General features: G+C 43.9%; 2 protein-coding genes across 10 annotated transcripts in view; one reads left to right on the top strand and one right to left on the bottom strand.

Moving 5' to 3' along the window:
* Positions 1 to 26: 26 nt before the first annotated feature.
* Positions 27 to 12,517, bottom strand: LOC118311751 (neurabin-1). 6 transcript variants are annotated; one of them, XM_035635859.2, is made up of 19 exons: positions 11,908 to 12,517; positions 8,477 to 10,643; positions 7,704 to 7,836; positions 7,133 to 7,253; positions 6,939 to 7,043; positions 6,065 to 6,155; positions 5,758 to 5,928; positions 5,275 to 5,328; positions 4,741 to 4,841; positions 4,411 to 4,539; positions 4,183 to 4,279; positions 4,011 to 4,080; positions 3,730 to 3,833; positions 3,418 to 3,641; positions 3,248 to 3,313; positions 2,586 to 2,793; positions 2,237 to 2,335; positions 1,879 to 2,067; positions 27 to 633 (listed from the first exon to the last, which is right to left on the bottom strand). In XM_035635859.2, exons 2-19 carry the CDS (start codon positions 10,349 to 10,351, stop codon positions 409 to 411), a joined length of 4,062 nt encoding a protein of 1,353 aa, XP_035491752.2. In that variant the 5' UTR covers positions 10,352 to 10,643; positions 11,908 to 12,517; the 3' UTR covers positions 27 to 408. The 6 variants fall into 6 exon arrangements, with proteins under 6 accessions (XP_035491752.2, XP_035491751.2, XP_035491747.2 ...); XM_035635858.2 differs by having other exon boundaries at positions 2,586 to 2,790; positions 3,730 to 3,860; XM_035635854.2 differs by having other exon boundaries at positions 3,730 to 3,860.
* The window catches only part of LOC118311753 (rap guanine nucleotide exchange factor 4), a 28,425-nt gene continuing 21,513 nt past the window's right edge, over positions 11,363 to 18,274 (top strand). The window contains exons 1-4 of one of the 4 annotated variants that reach the window (XM_035635864.2): positions 11,406 to 11,547; positions 11,925 to 11,996; positions 15,311 to 16,108; positions 16,810 to 17,151. In XM_035635864.2, coding sequence (XP_035491757.2) covers positions 17,084 to 17,151 — 68 coding nt within the window. In that variant the 5' untranslated portion in view covers positions 11,406 to 11,547; positions 11,925 to 11,996; positions 15,311 to 16,108; positions 16,810 to 17,083. Of the gene's footprint in view, positions 11,548 to 11,924; positions 11,997 to 12,576; positions 17,152 to 18,274 lie in introns of those variants that run through there. The other 3 variants (XM_035635865.2, XR_004794064.2, XM_047332196.1) reach the window with 3 other exon arrangements.

Genomic DNA, 18,274 nt, shown 5'->3' on the forward strand with positions numbered 1-18,274 from the left:
TTAAAACTAATGAGTTTAAGGCAGCATGATGTTAAAAGAATTATTTATTAAGACATTTAAAAAGGAATTCACAGCAATTACCCAAGTGCTTGAAATCAGCTCATTTTAAAATATTAATTAAAAGAAAAGATAATGGAAAGTTCATGAAAAAGTCATAAATTTGAACATACTTACAACTGACATTAAAAAGACCCATAACTGCTGTGAGAGGGAACTCGGTGCTGGAGTCAAAGTCTGATGATATTTCTGTGTCCTAAAGATAATTGATAACATGACAGGAATAGAGGATGTTTGCACTTGATCAATCTGTTTCTAATGATTAACAGAAAACTGGTTCAAGTTTATTTGTGTCACACTGAAAACACTCCCTCATGCTGGTGGTGAATCCAACGTTAACCCTTCTTTGCTTCATAAGAGTGACTCAGTTCTTACAGTTTTACCAGTATGTCCGACATCTTTCACCGACGCCTCCACCATCACCCTCTCTTTTCCGTTCTCTTTATCCAAAACAGCATTCTTCTCTTCTTTCAGCCTCTTCTCTCCTCTCTTCTGTTCCTTCTCCTCTCTTTTCTTCATCTCCTTAAGCTTTTTCTTGAGGACAGACCGGTCGTTTTGACTGCACACACCCAGAGCCTGACGTTAGACGAAAGACGTTCACAGGTTCAGATTAATGACCCGTCAACAAAACAAAACTTCAACAGCAATTGATTAAATTTGGCCAAATTTGGGAAGTGCTCTAAGCACAATAAAGGATACCAAGGCAGTCTACATGGCCTGAATCATTACCAGAAAAAGGTATTGGATGTCTACTGGTGACAAAAATACTAGCAATGATACAAAGTTATGTCTGTGGTCAGTAAGAGTGGGGGCGTTACATATTTTGCCCACCAGAGAGCACTGACATAATATATAAATATGCACTAGTGTGTTCATTTAAACCAGGGGTGTCAAACTCATTTTAGTTCATTGGCCACATACAGCCCAATTTGATCTCAAGTGGGCCGGGCCAGTAAAACCATTGCATAATAACCTATAAATAACAACACATACAAATTTTTCCATTTCTTTTAGTGTAAAGTACAAGTAGATTCTGAAAACGTTCATAATTAATGAACCATCCGTTTACAAGATGATGAACAGGCTGAGATGTCTTAAGCAAAATAAGTACAATTTCAACAATATGTCTCAGTTTTTTCACATTCAATCAGTCTACTGTCCTTGCATGTGCATTACAATTTACAGTTCACAGTGGATCTTCAAAGGCACAAAACGTTACTTTAGTCACATGTATTTTGGAACTGAACAACAATATAGTATTTCACTTCTTTATGATTAGAACAATTTGCTGAGATCTAGAAATTCTTTTAATTTTCCATTACATTTCTACTCGTGTAGTAATGCTGGCATCACCACACCATGCCGGCGCGAACGCCGTGCCGGTGCCAGGGCATCCAGACGCTGTGCCGGCGCAAATACATTTTTTTTCTGAGATTTTCATACTTTGCAAAGTCATCCGGTGGGCCGGATTGGACCCTTTGGCGGGCCGGTTCTTGCCCGCGGGCCGCAAGTTTGACACCCCTGATTTAAACTGTGATAAGTCCCTATCATTACACATAATGGTAACAACAAAAAGTTCAGCCAACAAATCTTTATCAGTCTTTTTAAACTCTGAAATTCCGATATTGGGGTTGGCCTCAAAAATCTAATATCAGTCTGTATTTACCAGCAGCTATTTCCAAATGCAACTGTAATGTACTGTAGTAGCATTTAGAGCCTCAATTCATATTTTAAATAGATATAAAAACAATAATGAGAAAAAAATAATGTACAAAAACAAAGAAATAGGTATTATATATCAAAATGATCGCAACTGCTCACCTTGAGTTTCTCACTGTCCATGTTGAGCAGCTGTCTCCCGTTCACTCCTCGGTTAGTGAACTGGGACATGTACTGATCCATGTTCATGGCGTTTAACCATAGACAGACCTGCTGGTTGTCCCACTCCAAGATGGGTCGACTTTGCCACTGATTGTTGTTGTTGGTGGGAACTGGGTCATCGTCCAACGTCTGAAGGTACACCAGAGACAGGTCCCGGGAGAAAGGATGAAAGAGTCAAAGGAGAGGAAACTGTAGTTAAAAAAGAGTGGCTTTGGGAGAGGAAAAAAAGAAAAGAACTGTAGGAGTGCTCAGTGGGAAAAGGAGTGAGGGGAAGAAAAGGAGGGAAGCATAGTCTCACCTCAGTGGAGGAAAAGGTGAAAGTGTGAGTGTGTCCAGAGAGGGAGTGATCAGAGGCATGACCCACCATGCTGGAGCTGCCCACTGGAGAACCAATACTCTGGAACGAAGAAAAGAAAGCTGGGATGCCTACACGTCACATCTATTGCATGCTTACCCATGCACGTGTTTATTTTAAAAGAGGATTTATATGATATCGAGCAAAGAAAGTGGAAAGGGGGGGGGGGGGTGCCATGCAGAGAAGCCTGGGAGTCTAATTTGTACCCATGTTACTTCAAGCAAGTTAGCCGGTTTAGCCACCATGGAACAATGTGCACATACTGTCAGTATGAGCGCTCAGCCCTCCTTACCGGATCCCTTCTGCCTGTGGTGGTCAGGTACGGCAGACTGCTGCTGGACACAGACCGAAGCCTCTCCCTGCCTCTCTCCTCTTCTTCCTCATTCTCTCTCCCTCTCTCTCCAAACCAGGGGAAGGGCAAGCAAGAGGGCATGGAGGTGACTGAACCTGCAGGAGACACCCCAGTGAGCTCATCCACCAGGTCACCACTCGACCCCCTGCTAGAAAGCAATGAGTTAATTTTAGTCAAAAGGCACATTTTAAGTAAATTCCCCAAAATTTCAGGAAAAATAAACCCAAGCAAGTCAAAATGGTTACATACATTGCCTGTTTTCCACTTTTTATTTTGAGTAGACAAAAGAGAAAAACTGTCAAGGTATATTCAGAAAATCTGTTTCAATCCACTATTGATATATTTTTTAATTAAAACTAAGAATATGGCATTTTCTTTTGTTTTTTGTGGATAAAAACGTATGATGGAATAAGGTTTTAAAGTGCGTGAACACTGGACGTGACTGTGAGCAACTGATATAGATAAATGTTTGGATCATCAGTTTCTTTAATTGTTTTATTTATAGCCCTTTCAATTGACAAGTGAGGAAATTCACCATTATTGGCTTATTTTTGTGCAAGATTTGCTTAGTGTAATTTTTGTGCATGCGGACATCATCACACCTGTTGGTCACGGACCTCTTGCGGCCTTTTTCAGTTTTCCTTTTGCCGAGAGACTTGCGAAGGCCACTAAAAACAAAAATATACAGTATATAGTCATTGTACACGGGCAACAAAGTGTTTATATTATAATCCAAAACCTAAAGACAGAAGAAATGGCAAAGGCCGCACACCTGAAGTCTGGAAATTTGCTTTTGGACTTTCTGTAGGCGGAGGACTTGCATGGAGAAGGAGTGACCGTGATGTAGATGGGAGGGGTGAAGACGGAGCTGGTGGGAGGAAGAGGACTGAGGGCTGACAACGAGGAGGTGCTGGACAGGTCACCTCTGCTGCTCCTTTGTGCCACTGTGGGAGCAGACAGCGACTGGCTCTCCTGTGCTTTCTGGACTTCATCTTCCTAAACAGCAACAAAAGGACGTGTTCAAGTTTCATAGGTTTGAAACAGCAAATTTTTCAGCAAAAATTTTTTGGGCTCCGTGTCTTACCCATTTTCTAAAGCTCGCTCGTAGTTTGTCTCTTGAGGGGGGGTGGCGCTTTGATTTCTGGGCCAGCTGAGCTCTGGCTTTATTCGCACTGGAGTCAAGACGTACTGTATCGGGGACAGGAATATACCAGTCTGGACCAAAGACAAACAGTTCATTTTGCTCGATTAAGAAAAGCACGTTTTGATAAAGGAATATTATATTCCTCAGCCCCCTCACTGGAATTACATTATTCAAACAGCTAAAAAACGAAAACGTACACTCAGAGTAACACAGCTCCTTACCTGTGAGCGAAGAGTCCACAGGATGGTTCTCTCTGTCAGCGACAGGCTCTTTCTTCTCCTGCTGCGCTATCTGTGACAAACAGTGTGACAAACAGTGTGACAAACAGAGTGAAAGCAGAAAAGCCAGGCTCAGTGAAGCCAATCCATTCCAGATAGAGAAGTCTCCTCTCACCTGGATTTGCAGCCTTTCTGCAGAGTCTCTGTGCTGCTTATCTCTCTCCTCCAATTCCCTCGTCAAATCAGCTGCCCTCCTCTCCCACTCCTCCTCTCTGAAACACACCGTTTCAAAAGTTTAATTCCAAATTATGGGGAGCAAAAGAGTGCCATGCAATTCTGTCATCCTAAAAAAAAATTAAATACAATATTCTACTTTGTTAGAAGTGACAGATTTGACAAATACCTGTTCTGGTATTCTCTGACCAGTCTCTTGGCTTTACTGTATTTGTTCTCCAGGCTTTCTGACTGGCTCTGGGCATCAGCCAGTCGCTGGCTCACAACCCTGCACAGTGTCTGGGCCTCCTGCCAATACCTGATAAAAGAGGGACGGTTCATTAATACAATCTTAAAAATCATTTTCATAATGTTTCTGAACACTATTGTCCTTTTGCAGGCTTGAAGCTCCCTCTCTCTTTAACCTGGATGTCTATATAGACTCACATTTGAAATATACCATATCAATATACCAAAAATGGTCACAAATAGAAATGAAGCACAGTCTATAGCATCGTACTTATCTAGTTTGTCAGCTTTCTCCTCTCCATCCTCTGCTCTCTGCTCCAGCTCGGCTTTCTGACTCTCCCAACACGACTGCTGCTCCTCCCGAGCCTTTAACTGGGAAACACAGCAAAATATTATGTCCGTCTTTATGCATGCGTGTCCACAAATAACGTCATGAAAATGGGAAAATAAATAGGGCCTTAATTACAAAAACGATCCTTTACATCTTCAATCCTCAAGAGTTTTGAGACAACAAATCATGGCATTCACTGATCTAACGCAGTTGGATAGAAGAAAGACAGATTTTTGACTGAAAGGCAACCAGGTAATGTGACAGTGGCAATGACTCTAAGGCAAAGGCAAAGAAGCAGGGCCGACGAGGAAAATTGTTGGAGCGTGGCCCGTGTCCTAATAACTACTCCACAGCGAGCCACCTCGTTTACAGTTAAATGGGTCAGACTGTTCCAAACGCGGATGCAAATGTGTATTAAAGTGAGTGGAGTTATTGGTTTTTGTGTGAGATCTCAATCTCAGCTGAGTGACCTACCTTTTCTCTAGCGTGGTGAAGTTGGGCGCTTTTGCTTCGTAGTTTTGACTGAAGCTACAGAGAAAAAAAAAAGGGGGTGAGAGGAAAATATGCTCAGATCCGTTTGGGTATGTTATCAGTTTTACATTAAAAGCAAGGGATAATACCAATTAATATCTATTCAGTGTTTCCCCTACCATTTCATTTTTTTTGTGTATTTTACATATAATGCCAAGCAGAAGTCATTCAAGGTCACTTCCCTTATACACCTTATTCCTCATTCCTGGATAAAAGATTGTGGATGAAACTTAACATGATTTGTGAAACCTAACCCTAATGAGCCCTAACACTACTATAGTTTTATACAATATAAAATTAAAATTTAATTAATGTAGATATAATAGCTTTGACTTCTTTTGTGTAAGTGTTAATTTTCAGATGAGATATGTTTCTGATGCAATGTTTAAATGCATGTTAGTGAATTCATGTTGAATTTAAAAGTACCTGCTGATATTTAAGGCAGAGCTGGTAATTGTCCAGACAGGACAGAGCAGCCACATCCTCCTCTTCTTCATCATCATCTTCCTCCTCCTCCTCCTCTTTTAATTCGGCCACCGAGTCCTTCTCTGCCACGCTGCTGCCGTCATTGTCCTCGTCACCGCGCGCGCTTTCCCTCTTCATACGTAAAAGCACACGGGGAACAGTGCAATAAATCCGTACGGAATTCTTCACAACTCGAAAACTTCACTCTTCTTTGGAAAAAAAATAAAACCCAACAACAACAACAACAACAACAACAACAACAACACACCTTTCTGGATGTTTTGTCCATCTCCAGGCTTTCATTGATCAGCCGTGCGACCTCGCTCTGCACCCCTTCTCTCTCTCGACCAATCAGAAACCTGCGGATCGAGGTTCAGACATCAGTCACAGCTGCGGGCAATCACCCGCTAACAGGTGTTTCCTATAACACTGATTACGGCATTGGCAGAGCATGACAGTGATGCTGCGTTCCAGTTTACCTTGGAACTCAGGATTACGACCTCGGAGTCGGAAATTGCAAATGCAACGGAAGGTCGGAAAAAAATCAACAACCCCGACTTCAAGGGCCATTATGCTTTTTCTGCCGTGACATGAAAACATTCACGGTGTTGCAAGTATGCTTTCATTGCACATTGCTGGAACTGTAAGCATACACCGTTTTCTACAGCCACTCCAGTATCCACTGTGTTGAGTCTCAAATGAATGCTTCTTTTTTTCTTTTTTTAACTTATCAGAAAAATCTTTTTCTGAAGGAAGATCTCATGCAAACGTCACTAACCCTGGTATTAAAACAGAAAATAAAGAGGGGGGGGGGGGGTACAGTAATGTAAAGTATATTTTATGTGAGGCTGATCCACTGGAATGGTCCAGTGCAAACAAAATCTGTGGGAGAAAAGGTATATTTACGTCATCTTCACCGTTTCATCTTAAAATAACTAACACATTTTTAGAACACTGGCATCGGTTGGACATTTTGTTTGCAAGTGACTTATCAAAGACCAGGTCAAAATTAATTCTGATACGCCGCATCTAAATCGCAGATGAGCAAAACCATATACTCTGCGTAAAAAGATATCAAAGCTTGTACTGGGAAAAAAAATAAAAACCACGCACACCAACATCACACTGACATGGCAACTTACTTGACGAGGCCTGATGTATTCTTGAGGACTCTGGCGGCAAACAGCTGGGAGACGCCGACCAAACTCACCCCGTCCACCTCCACTATCTGGTCATTCACTTGAATCCTGACAGACAAACAGGAACAATAAAGTATGTTGGGTCATTAGAGCCAAGTTGAATCCCCAGTGAACAAGAGACTGATGCTGTAATGCACCTTTCGTCCTTCTGCGTTGCTCCTCCTTCAGTCACTGTCTTGACAAAGATTCCCAGTTTCTCCAGGCCCTGGTCAGCGCCTACACCCATTCCTATGATGCTGATACCCAGACCATCCTCTCCTAGAAGGAAAGTACATGAAGAATTTGTCCTCAAATTAGTAACAGAAGTCAGGGGGAAAGACTGCTAACACAATGAAGAGGCAAACGATGGAAAATGAAAAGCAGGAAAACGCATCAATAGAACCTTCGTACTCAAAATATGGTGAGAATGTCTGTCTTCTTTCAGCCTTGTATTATTTTTGAGAGAACAACCAAGTTGTTAGGTTTCAAAGGCCCCGGCCTTGAATGGTTGCAACAACGTAGAGGCAAATGGCCGTTGTGACATTACTGACCCAATAGATTTCGCATAAAAAGGTGCAGTAGGAATAAATACTGCAGTGTCACAAGTCTACTACCACTAGATATGACCAGTCACATTTTTTATTTTTTTTGTGGCTTCAGATGTGGGGCCCTGTAATGAAATTGGACACCAAAAAGACTCTTGTTAAAAGCAAAGAGAGAAATACTAACCCTTCTCTATCTCCACTGGAAAGACGTCCATCTTGTCCACCCTCTTCTCGAGCTCAAACTCGGCCGAGGCCGACACTGGGTCAATGTCCTCATTGTGTCTGTCGTACTCTGCGTTAGAGTAGGTGCTGTACACCTGGGAGACAGCAGTCAACACACTATAAAATAATAGGCCTCAGCGCACGTCAACGCTGATGTAAAATTCAGGCGTGTGAACAGTGAAAACACTGTTTTATGCATCAATAGCAAATATCACCACAGAGCAGACTGTAAAGAGAACCATCTGCAGCTATTGACACAACAAGACACTGTTTATGTTGGCAAATCTGTCAGTGAGAGTGCGAGAGAATCACAGAGGGAGAAATTCAGGAAGTGCAGAGATCTGAGCAAACTGCACAAACATAGTTAATAAATCTCAGCGTACAAACACAACTCCCAATCAGAGTCTGAGACTACACTGACTGCTGCTGCCGCAGAGGTTTGTAATGAACTGGGCCAGGCTGTTGCCACATTCGCATCAATACGAAAGTTTTTTGTGTGCGTTTACACGAAGGCAGCTCTGAACTGAGAGCTGACAGAATGAAGCAAGTGGGATCTTGTCTGCTCCCTCCCTGAATGGATCAGAAACATGGCTTGGGGCTAAAATGTGTCTAACACGGATTCAAGCAGCAACTGGAACTTGAACTGACAGTCACACAAATCTGAAATGAAGCGCTTCCTTCAATGCATGGCCCTGCAGATGTCAATAAAGTGAATAATGAATGCCGGTGTCTTACCTTGATGGCTGCCGAGGAGAACCTGACCTTCCTCTTCGCCTCGTCTGATGCGTCCTCATCATCTTCCTGCTCAGGAATGCCAGGAATTTCCTTGTATTCTGCTAAAAGCCGATGTCCCGCACGCACAGAGTTACCAAGGTCCTGTCCTGGGGATGCTGAATGTTCTGGCTGACACTGGGATTCCTGATCACACACAAACGCCTCGTTCTCAATCCCACAGATTACTGCAGATCCCGTCTTGCCCTCTTTGCCACCAACAAAGTCATCTTTTCCATCAGCACCTCTGCACACCACATGCTTGCCCTCCTCATTGGCCTGCTCAGACGCTGCACCTTCTTCTCTCTCCCCTTTCTCCTCATTTTCAGGTCGTCCCTTCTCTTGACTATGCCTACATTCTTGCTCTGCATGCTCACCATTCCTCTCCTCCTCAACCCCCTTTTCAACATCTTTCTCTTGCATCTTGCCCCTCTTTTTCCTTCCGGCACCTTCTTCCACACCCGCATTTGTCTTTTTCTCTGCTTTGTCCCCCTTTTCTGTTGACTCGTTCTCAGCCTGTTCAAGGAACTCTCCGTTCTGCTCCTCCCTTTCACCCACCCGTTGTTCATCCACCTGCTCATACTTGTCTTTTACACTTTCCCCGTCATCTTTTGTCTCTCTTTTAGATGACATGCTGGTGGATAACTGCCTCTGGTGTTCTTCTGAGGGAGCGACTGGCCTACCTTCTCCTTCTCTTGGTTCCACTCTGTTTCCCAGCGTGCAAGGTCCTGCTAATGTTTCCATCCTTGACTCTTCAAAGACATCATCCACTAGGGCCTCTGCACTTTCTCCTGCAATTGAGCTTGTGTACATTTCCCCCTCATCTTTAAGCCATTTCTTGATTTCTTTTCGCTCCTTTTCCTTTTCCTCTTCATTACCATCACTTTCTGACGACTCTGCATTTACATCGACACGTTCTGCTCTCACTGGCTCTTCAGGGGTCAAGCAGAGGTCAAGACCAGTGTCTTCTGCCCTTCCTTCCTCTGCCTGTGTCGCCGTGGTTTCACCATGTCTGTCAAGACAGGAGGGAGATTTGTTGGATGCTTTACCGAGGCCCTGCAATACAGGAGATTTAGGACGCTCCGTCAGTGACGCAGGTGTAGGAAGCTTTGACAAGGAAATATTTATGACTGGTAGGTTTATGGATTTGTCTTTATCAGAGCCATTCTCCTCTGTGTGCTTCTCTTTCCAACTTGCCTCCTCCTCTCTTTCCTCCTGTTTGCCTCCTCCTCTCCCATCGTCTCCTTCTATTTTCCCATCCGCCCCCTTGCTTCCCCTGCCAGTCACAGGTTTTGAAGATCCCTCCACCTCCATCACCTTGGTCTCAAACAACCTCCGGGCTACGGAGAACTTCTGAGCAAGAGCAGCTCTGTCAATATCCTTTATCTCATCTGACCTGGATGGTTTATCTGGCAGAGAGGTTTCTATAGCGGAGACGTTGGCCACGGTGCTCAGAGCAGATGAGGAACTCACGACTGATTGTCTGGATCCGGGAAGAGGTGAAGTTTGAAGCTGAAGGCTAGGATTTTGGGGAGAACTCAGTGTTGGGCCACCATCTTGTCTCAGCTGATTGCTGTCCATTTGGAGGAAGATGTTCTCTCTGATCTTGGTCCCCCTGGTGCTGTGGACCCTTCCTCTGCCACTGCTGGTGTGGGTCATTATGGGATCTGACAGGCTGGTTGGCAGCCTGTTTGGATGCACAGCGGAGCACTGAGCAGCAGCAGCAGTAGTAGTAGCTTTGGTGCCACTGTCAAATGAACATTTGATTGCATGGAAGTCAGACTTGTAGGTTATCCTATGAGGGGAGGCACTGCGGCCTTTGTTATCCGTCCGCATCATTTGAGAATTGAAGTTCTCTGTAGGGAAGGGGAGAAAACTGAAGGAGCTGAGGAAGACACGGGTTAACGAAAGCACCTAGGCAAGTGTTGAGCGGGGAGATAGACCTTTAAGATCTGCTAGTACAGTGGAATGGTAGCAATAAGGCAAGAAATGCGCTGGGTAGTCAGGCTGGTGTTTCAAGGGGTTCCTGAATTTGTTGGATGGCAGCAATAAGTGACAAAGGCAGGCTGCTGGTCTGTGGACTTCATGGTCTTCAGGCAAGCTTCGGATATTTCTCCACAGCCAAAGTCTCCTGGAAATGCAGTTTGAGGAAAGGTAAAGTTTTGACAATGGTACCACACTCATTGGGGTTAAATAGCACAGCTCAGTGGGTGTTTGATACAAATTACAGCCAAGGCAAACTAACAAGTGTCTCTCTTGCGCCTTTGAGCAATCAACACAGTGATTTAAACCAATGATTTATGAGTACTTACAGAGCAATAGGATGAGCAGCTCCACCCAAATATATATATATATTTTTTTAACGTAGCATGAATGCGTTTTGTTTACCGAGTTGCTCGACACAGGTTTGCAGGAGTAAGGAAAGTGTGCTGCTTTAAAGTGCCGTCGGAGAATGGACGAATAGGAGAGAATACAAAAAACCAAAACACTTAGCAATGTATGTCTGCACTTTTTTAAAATAAAGATATTGGGGATTTAATTCATTTTGACTGGTTGGTCTTCCTTTCACTATCAAACGCTTTACAGTGCATATTTACTCTTCTTACAACAAGAGTAAAACGGCGACATTAGACTTGTGACTCACACTGTCTGCAGAGGCACACGACGGATGCCTCAGGGTGGGAGCGGGAGTGTACGACGGCTCGTGAAGGCAACACGTCTCACCACTAACCTGTCTGGAGTGCGCGCGCAGTTCAAAGGTCGCGACAGGTGGCTCGCGTCGCGCGGGCTGTGGGTGAACAAACAGGTCCACCGGGTGAGTTCGCACCGGTGGATCACGACGCCACGAGTGCGGTGTCCCCTCACACGACCGCCGCGTCTCACCGTAGTGCGCAGGGTGCCGTCCGGCGTGCGGGCAGGCGGTGCTGGCGGCTCCCTCGCTGTGATAAACGCAGACAGATGGCGACTCATGTCTCTAAATACTGTAAGTGGATTATCCGGCGGTAATCCCGTGTAAACTACTCCAGTAACTGGCGGTGAGTGGGCACCGGCGGCGGGGCAAGTCGTCCGTCCGCTGTTTGTTGTCTGGTGTGTGTGTGTGTGTGTAAAACACCGAATTCACCCGCCACATAAAGTCTGAACATCGGTGGTCTCATTCAGTCTCTCGGTCCTGCGAAGCCGCGAGCTTAACCTGAACATGATAATGTCGTATCAGTGATGCCAGCATCCACACTACTATATATACTAGTATACTCAACTGTCTTTATGAACTGTGTCTCTCCTCAGTGGCCACTAGTTGACCCAGAGTGGGACTAATGGAGGATTACCTCATCTTACTACATTACCTTAGTTGTGCCACACACTACTACTGAGACATGCAGGTTACATCCACTTACCTTTACTTGTGTTGCAGCATCGCCGCCAAGCGCTGCCATCTGCCGTGGCAACCGATATTACTGTGACTGAGGCTCTCCTGGGCTCAGAGGTAAGCTGTGTGTGTGTGTGTGTGTGTGTGTGTGTGTGTGTGTGTGTGTGTGTGTGTGTGTGTGTGTGTGTGTGTGTGTGAGAGAGAGAGAGAGAGAGAGAGAATATTCACCTCCCACTATCTGTCTACCTGTGTGTGTCAGTTTATTTGTGCATGTGTGTGAGGCAAACAAGAGCAGTGATGCAGCACCTGCTGATGTACGTGTGCGTGTGCGCGTGTGTGTGTGTGTGTGAGTGTGAGTGTGTGTGTGTGAGTGTGTGAGAGAGATGCCAATGGGTTAGTTGGTGCAGTACCTGTGTCTGTCCGTGAGGCCGCCTTGTGTGGCAGATGGACTGGACTGGACCTCACTGGACCGGACTGATCCGTGCAGAGCCAAAAGAAACGGTCCTGCTCGCTGTGACCTGGATCCGACTGGAGACCATTGTCCCAGGTGGCACTGGGGCCTAGTTGATATAAATACTGGCCAATCACAAAAGCCCCACCTCTGAATGAGGCTAACCAAGAGAGGGAGGGGAGGGAGGGAGGGTGAATTGAAGTAGAGGTGGTAAATGAGGGAGTGATGTCGGGGTGGGTGGCAAAGTAAATTTTTTGAGGGGCAGAGATTGTCAGATAGTGAGTGAGGCAGAGTATTGGAGACAGAAATTTAACCTTGATTTTGCTGAAGCAGTGGGAATTTGAAATATTCAGGCGCTGGAAGTCATATGATTGAGAGGTACAGGTGATGATGAGTGCTGTGGAATAATGGCAAATCAATTCTATGGCAGTGGTGTTTGTATTTTTAGGCAAGTAGAATGAGAAATAGGGGGAAATGATTGTGTCACAATCCTCAATACCCATTTCTCTTGCCAGCAGTAGGTCACCTTGACTTCTACAAAAGTTTGTGTGCTTCCCCCCTCTGGCTCACATTGGGATTTTTTCTCTCAAGTCTACACACAGAGGCGCACAGACAGACACTAATCACAACGGTGCCATTCTGTTGTAGTTTGTGGACAGTTAAATAGTGTTGTGTGTGTACTGCAGTTGCAGAGACGGTACGGCTGCAGGAATGAACCTGTTATCATGTTTTGCTTAGCCACTCATTCGAATGAGAGCTAACAAATATGCGTCATTGCCTTTACACAAAGACTAGAAGAGACAGGTTTATGAGAATTTTTCTCCCTGTCCCCCATTTATTTAGATGTGTTTTTGATCTCAGCTTATCGGAGATACTGTATATCTGTGTTGGGTATATGTCAGTTGGTAAGTAACAAGAATGCGCGATGTTGGGACGCATGTGATGTTATAGATTAATGTCTACATTACACAGTTTGTCCACCAGAGAGCACTGGCAACTTTATTTTGGACCATCTCTGAACTGTATTTTACCCCACTCAGTACTTAATTTTGTCACTATTCTTTCAAACAATAATTTAAGGGATCCTTGTAAAAACGTTTTCTGTAACAGATTGAGGTTATGCAAACCGATATCAGCCAGTATATTATCATATATGCATAGAGTACTTCAATCACTGACTGTACTTTTACAGTCTAAAATGCCTAGCTTGAACTTGTCAGTCCTAAACTTGTATGATGTCATCATGGTCACTGTCTATGTGTATATATATATATATATATATATATATATATATATATATATATATATATCCTGCACGCAGCACTGTATTGATTGTCAATATCAATCAAACCCTGCACACGGTTTAAAAACATATATAAATAGAAATGTGTATATAGAAATGTATAACACACTTACAATGTGCATATTTACACATCCCTTGTCCCCAAATTGATCAACTATTTATTTATTGAATCCATTCTTTAACTTGTTTGTTCAGTTTTTTGTTGTTATTGTTGTCGTCCTTGTTGCTAGCAGTAACTCTACCCATATGTAAGTACTGAGAGCAATGTAAAACCATGTGTTCACATACTTGGCAAACAAAGCAGATTCTGATTCTAATATATTCTGATGTGACATTTAAAAAAAAACACCCTTTCAAATATAATTTCATATTTGCGTCTGTGTGGCTTTAGTACTCAAATTTGAACTTTATTGAATGGCTACATTCAGATCGTTAAATGTTAAGAGACAAATAAAGGGGAAAGGACAGATGCTGTGTGACAGCCCATATTGTGTGCGTGCGTGTGTGCGGGCGGGCGTTAGGGCGGGCGCCATGCCCCATATGGTTATGTTCAGTCAACCATATTTAGAGTTCCCCAGCTCCACAAGGGAATTGTGAAGCAATCCCCTGGCACACACACACACACAACCCATGGCTGGGATGAACACAGAAGTCAGCAGTTTAAATAAGCAAAGCACAGTACTTCTGCACAGTGAGGTTATACGGTGCTGTGAATTATACAGTAGTCTGACGTGTCCCTCAAATGTCCGATTTTAAAGCTCAAGTGTTGATGCATCTATGAATCCATGAACATTGATCCTGCCTCTTTGTGACTGGATGTGTGAGTTGCATATGTATTATTTAACACCTTTGTAATAGTTAGGCTATCCTGTGCAGATAAATATGCAGAGCTCGGCATTACAGAGTTATGGCCAATATAAAACAACTGATCTCCATGAATGAGTGTTGTGCTTTGGAAAGAAGCTTATAGCCCAGATATGATTGACCTGCAGATGTATATGTACATATTTATTTGTTTAAAACCATTGTTTTAGATTTTAGAATTGTATGGTGAGTTCAATCTTTATTGCTTTGTCATGTTGATGAAATGCAATGCCCTTAATGTCCTTTTTTGTTTGTTTATAATGTAGCTATCACGTCTCCACCTTTTACAGAAAGAACATTTTAAAAATAGCTCGTTCTTACTCTTTCTGAAACAGCTGGCACTGACGTACATATACACCCCATTTTACACCCCAAAACCTGCTCAGTCACCCGCCAGTACAAGTCATGCGTGCTGGAGCGCCCTCTCCAACAGCTGCAGCAAGGCGAGCGTAAACATTCACATGCGCATGATTTCAACAGGTGCATTTGCACATTGTAATTCACCTGCTGCAGCAGGCTTTAAAAAATGTCAGCGTGCAGCATGAGGAGGAGAAACCCAGGGCCCACATTTCTATAGCAATCTTCCTGACTCCGCTGTGTCTCATTTATCATGTTACAGACAACCACCCTGACTCCTCTTTACAACTGCTGTTCTCTCTGTTGTCCTCCCACTGTTTTCCAAATTCATGGGACATAAGTTCTGCTGTAGTTTCAGGCAGTGGCTGAATGCTTAAAACGGCTCTGCTTCTCAACTACTCCCTCTCCTCCTCCCTCCCCTCCTTCCTCCCTTCCTGCCTCCCTTTGCTGCGGTAGCTGCGGACATCCTGGTGACATGCTGCATCCCTGCTGCTGCCGCCTCTCTGTCATCACTTGGGTTGAGACAAAACCAGGGAAACTAACGCTGCTGCGTTGCGTTTCACACATGGAATCATTTAAGGCCTCGGCAGCCGCATCTTGAATTCATGTTTAGTTATATCAAAGCCTCTGTGTACTGAAGCTTGTTCACTCCGTGTTGCCTTCAATGACTAGCTCAATACTGACAATGCTCAGATGTGGCTGCTTTTCTCCTCATCACAAGACATTTTTGTCAAGAGTTAAAAAAATATGGTGATAAAATACTAGGTTAGGTATCAGGATGTATTATGATAGGAATGATTACCACATCTGAAATTGGGGTCATTGTAATACTATATTTTATTTGGTAAAAAAAAATTTCTTTTTTCTTATACTTAAGTCTGCAAACATGAACTGACATGATTTTCTTATGTATGTAGTTGGATTGTTCCTGTTGTTGTTGCTCTTTCTGATGGTTAAGAGATAAGATGAGACTTTATTAATGCCACGCTGTGGAAATTCACTTATTACAGCAGCAGCAGGAGTCAAAAAGGCTTAAGTGAAAAGGTAGAAATATTACAAAATATAGCAAAAATATGTTGACTAAAAAGACTATAAAAAAAGCTATATACATTTAACAGTGTGCAAGTATTGCCTTGTGAAAGAAGACTAAAATGTGCAGTGGTTTGGAAGCTGCATACCACTCAACTGTAATGCCGACAGTCTGATTCCTGCATGGCCAGGGGGCCCTTGTTGCATAATACCCCTCATATAAAGGTAAGAGTATATTTTTCTTCACATTGTAGGCCAGTTTTGTACAAGTTGACTAACAGCACACACTCTAAATTTTATTTTTTTTTATCCCCAAGTATTAATTGCAAACCACAATAGGCTTTTTTTTCAAGGGACGACATTTTCACTTGCCATTGCAGGAGAAGCACTGGTTTTACTCATGACAATGGCTCTTGTAGTCCAGTGTCCCACTGAGCCGTGCCAGTAGGAGGGAGCCCTGCACCAAGCATCTCAAAGGAATTCATCACTGATTTATAACTAATTGTAACAAAATGTTTATTATGAAAAAAGACCAATGGTATTTTGGCCTTTAACAACACCATGGGGAGCACTTGGGTCACCTTGTTCCCTGACACCTTCCCTACTCCCATGTGCACTCAACTGTGATAAATATGTTTTGAAAGCATCTAGGGTGTTGTCGCCAAAATATTGTCAAATCAAAGATGCAGCCAAACATGTTTTTATATTTTCCCAGTCGTCACTGCCCACTGCTGGACACACAACAGCAGGGCAGATTGTACTTTACACAGTTATTGGTCAAATAGTAACAATGATATTCCTACAAGGCATGACTGACTTGTTATTATATTCTCCCCCAATGAGTTGACCAAAAGCATGAAGTACTCCTCTGAAGCATGCACTGCAGTGTGTGTGTGTGTAATGCTGTTGTTTTGTGAGCCCCCCAGTTGCCCTCAAAAAGCCCACTCAGGCAGACTGACAGAAGTCATCTGCATGCCTGCATGAGCAAAGCTGGCAGCAGCAGCAGCAGCAGCCGCCGCAGCATCAGCACCAGCATCAGCATCAGCATCCTCCTGTAGCTGTGTGAGGCAGCTCGCAGCAGAGGGGCGGGGAGGGGACGCAGGCGGATCTCACGTTCAGTAAACGACCACCGGACGACCGCGGGAAGCCTCCTCCTCCGGTAGCATCGGACACACACACACACACACACCACCAGGGAAGATGGTCGCGGTGCAGACGTCCCCCAGTTCGTGTCCGTCGGCGGAGTGGATCTGCTGTCTGGATAAAAGGTGGGCGAGTCCTCTCCACGGCACCGGGCCACGCCGCGCATCCACACACGGCGACACTAGTGTTTGGTCGACCCTCTTCCATTCACCCGCGTCAACCGGATAAATCGCAACCGGCGATTGCTGCGTGTGCGCAATAATACTCCGCGTATGTGGCACACTTGTCATTTCCACTGACTATATTTCCCGGTGATGACAAAGGCTGCAGCGCGTAAAAATACACGTCCGTCTCTTTTTTCAGAGCATCTCCTCGGTCAATAAAAAAAAAAAGGCGTTGGTGCCTCCGAGGTTCAGCGAGATGTGTCTGCACTGCATGGGCTGTGAAAGATGGATGATTAGGGCGCACATGGTTCACGTCTGTCTGTTCAAATCAAACGGCCGTACGGTTTCAAATACTACTGGGGGGCGTATGGGTTCGTGATCATGCCGAACATGAGGATTAGAGGCAGGTCAACGCGCAGCCCCCCCCAACATTTTGCGCCACATGTGCTGCACATGAGGCTGCATGTGTCTGTGGTCTGACTGAACAGAGCAGGCTACAGTTGTTTTTGAGAGTATGCTTATTGGCAACTGTTATCCTCATCTCTTTAGCTGTTCAGTTGACATAAAGGTCCAATGGTGTCACCGCACTGTGTTGAAAACGCATAGTATCTAAGGGAAGAGGGCTTAAATAAATAAACAAGATGAAAGGGCAACTGTACACTAATTACTGTAGCCGAAGAGATGATACATATCACACCTATAAAAAAAATCAATGATATAAGACATACACCCCACTGCTCACACACCCACACATTCTGTACACACCTCACTATGACACATCCTCGTGTTACCATTGGCAACCCCGAAGCTACCATCTTGTCCTCTCATCCTCACCTGTAATAAGACTGAGTGTATCATGTATGTAGTTATATTTTGTCATTTCTAGATGATCATTTTCTTCTTTGATAAATCCCCAGATTTTTTTTGTGTGTAAATTATCAGTTAATTGTTTAGTCTATAAAATGTAAGAAAAAACTGTGACTCATGAGAACAAGGTGACAACATCACGTAGCTGTTTTTTTAAAAGCCAAACCCAAAGATATTCACTTTGATATCATGAAAGACTTCTAAGTGACTAGATTTT

Source organism: Scophthalmus maximus, chromosome 5, assembly GCF_022379125.1.
Source record: "Scophthalmus maximus strain ysfricsl-2021 chromosome 5, ASM2237912v1, whole genome shotgun sequence".
Lineage (NCBI taxonomy): Eukaryota > Metazoa > Chordata > Actinopteri > Pleuronectiformes > Scophthalmidae > Scophthalmus > Scophthalmus maximus.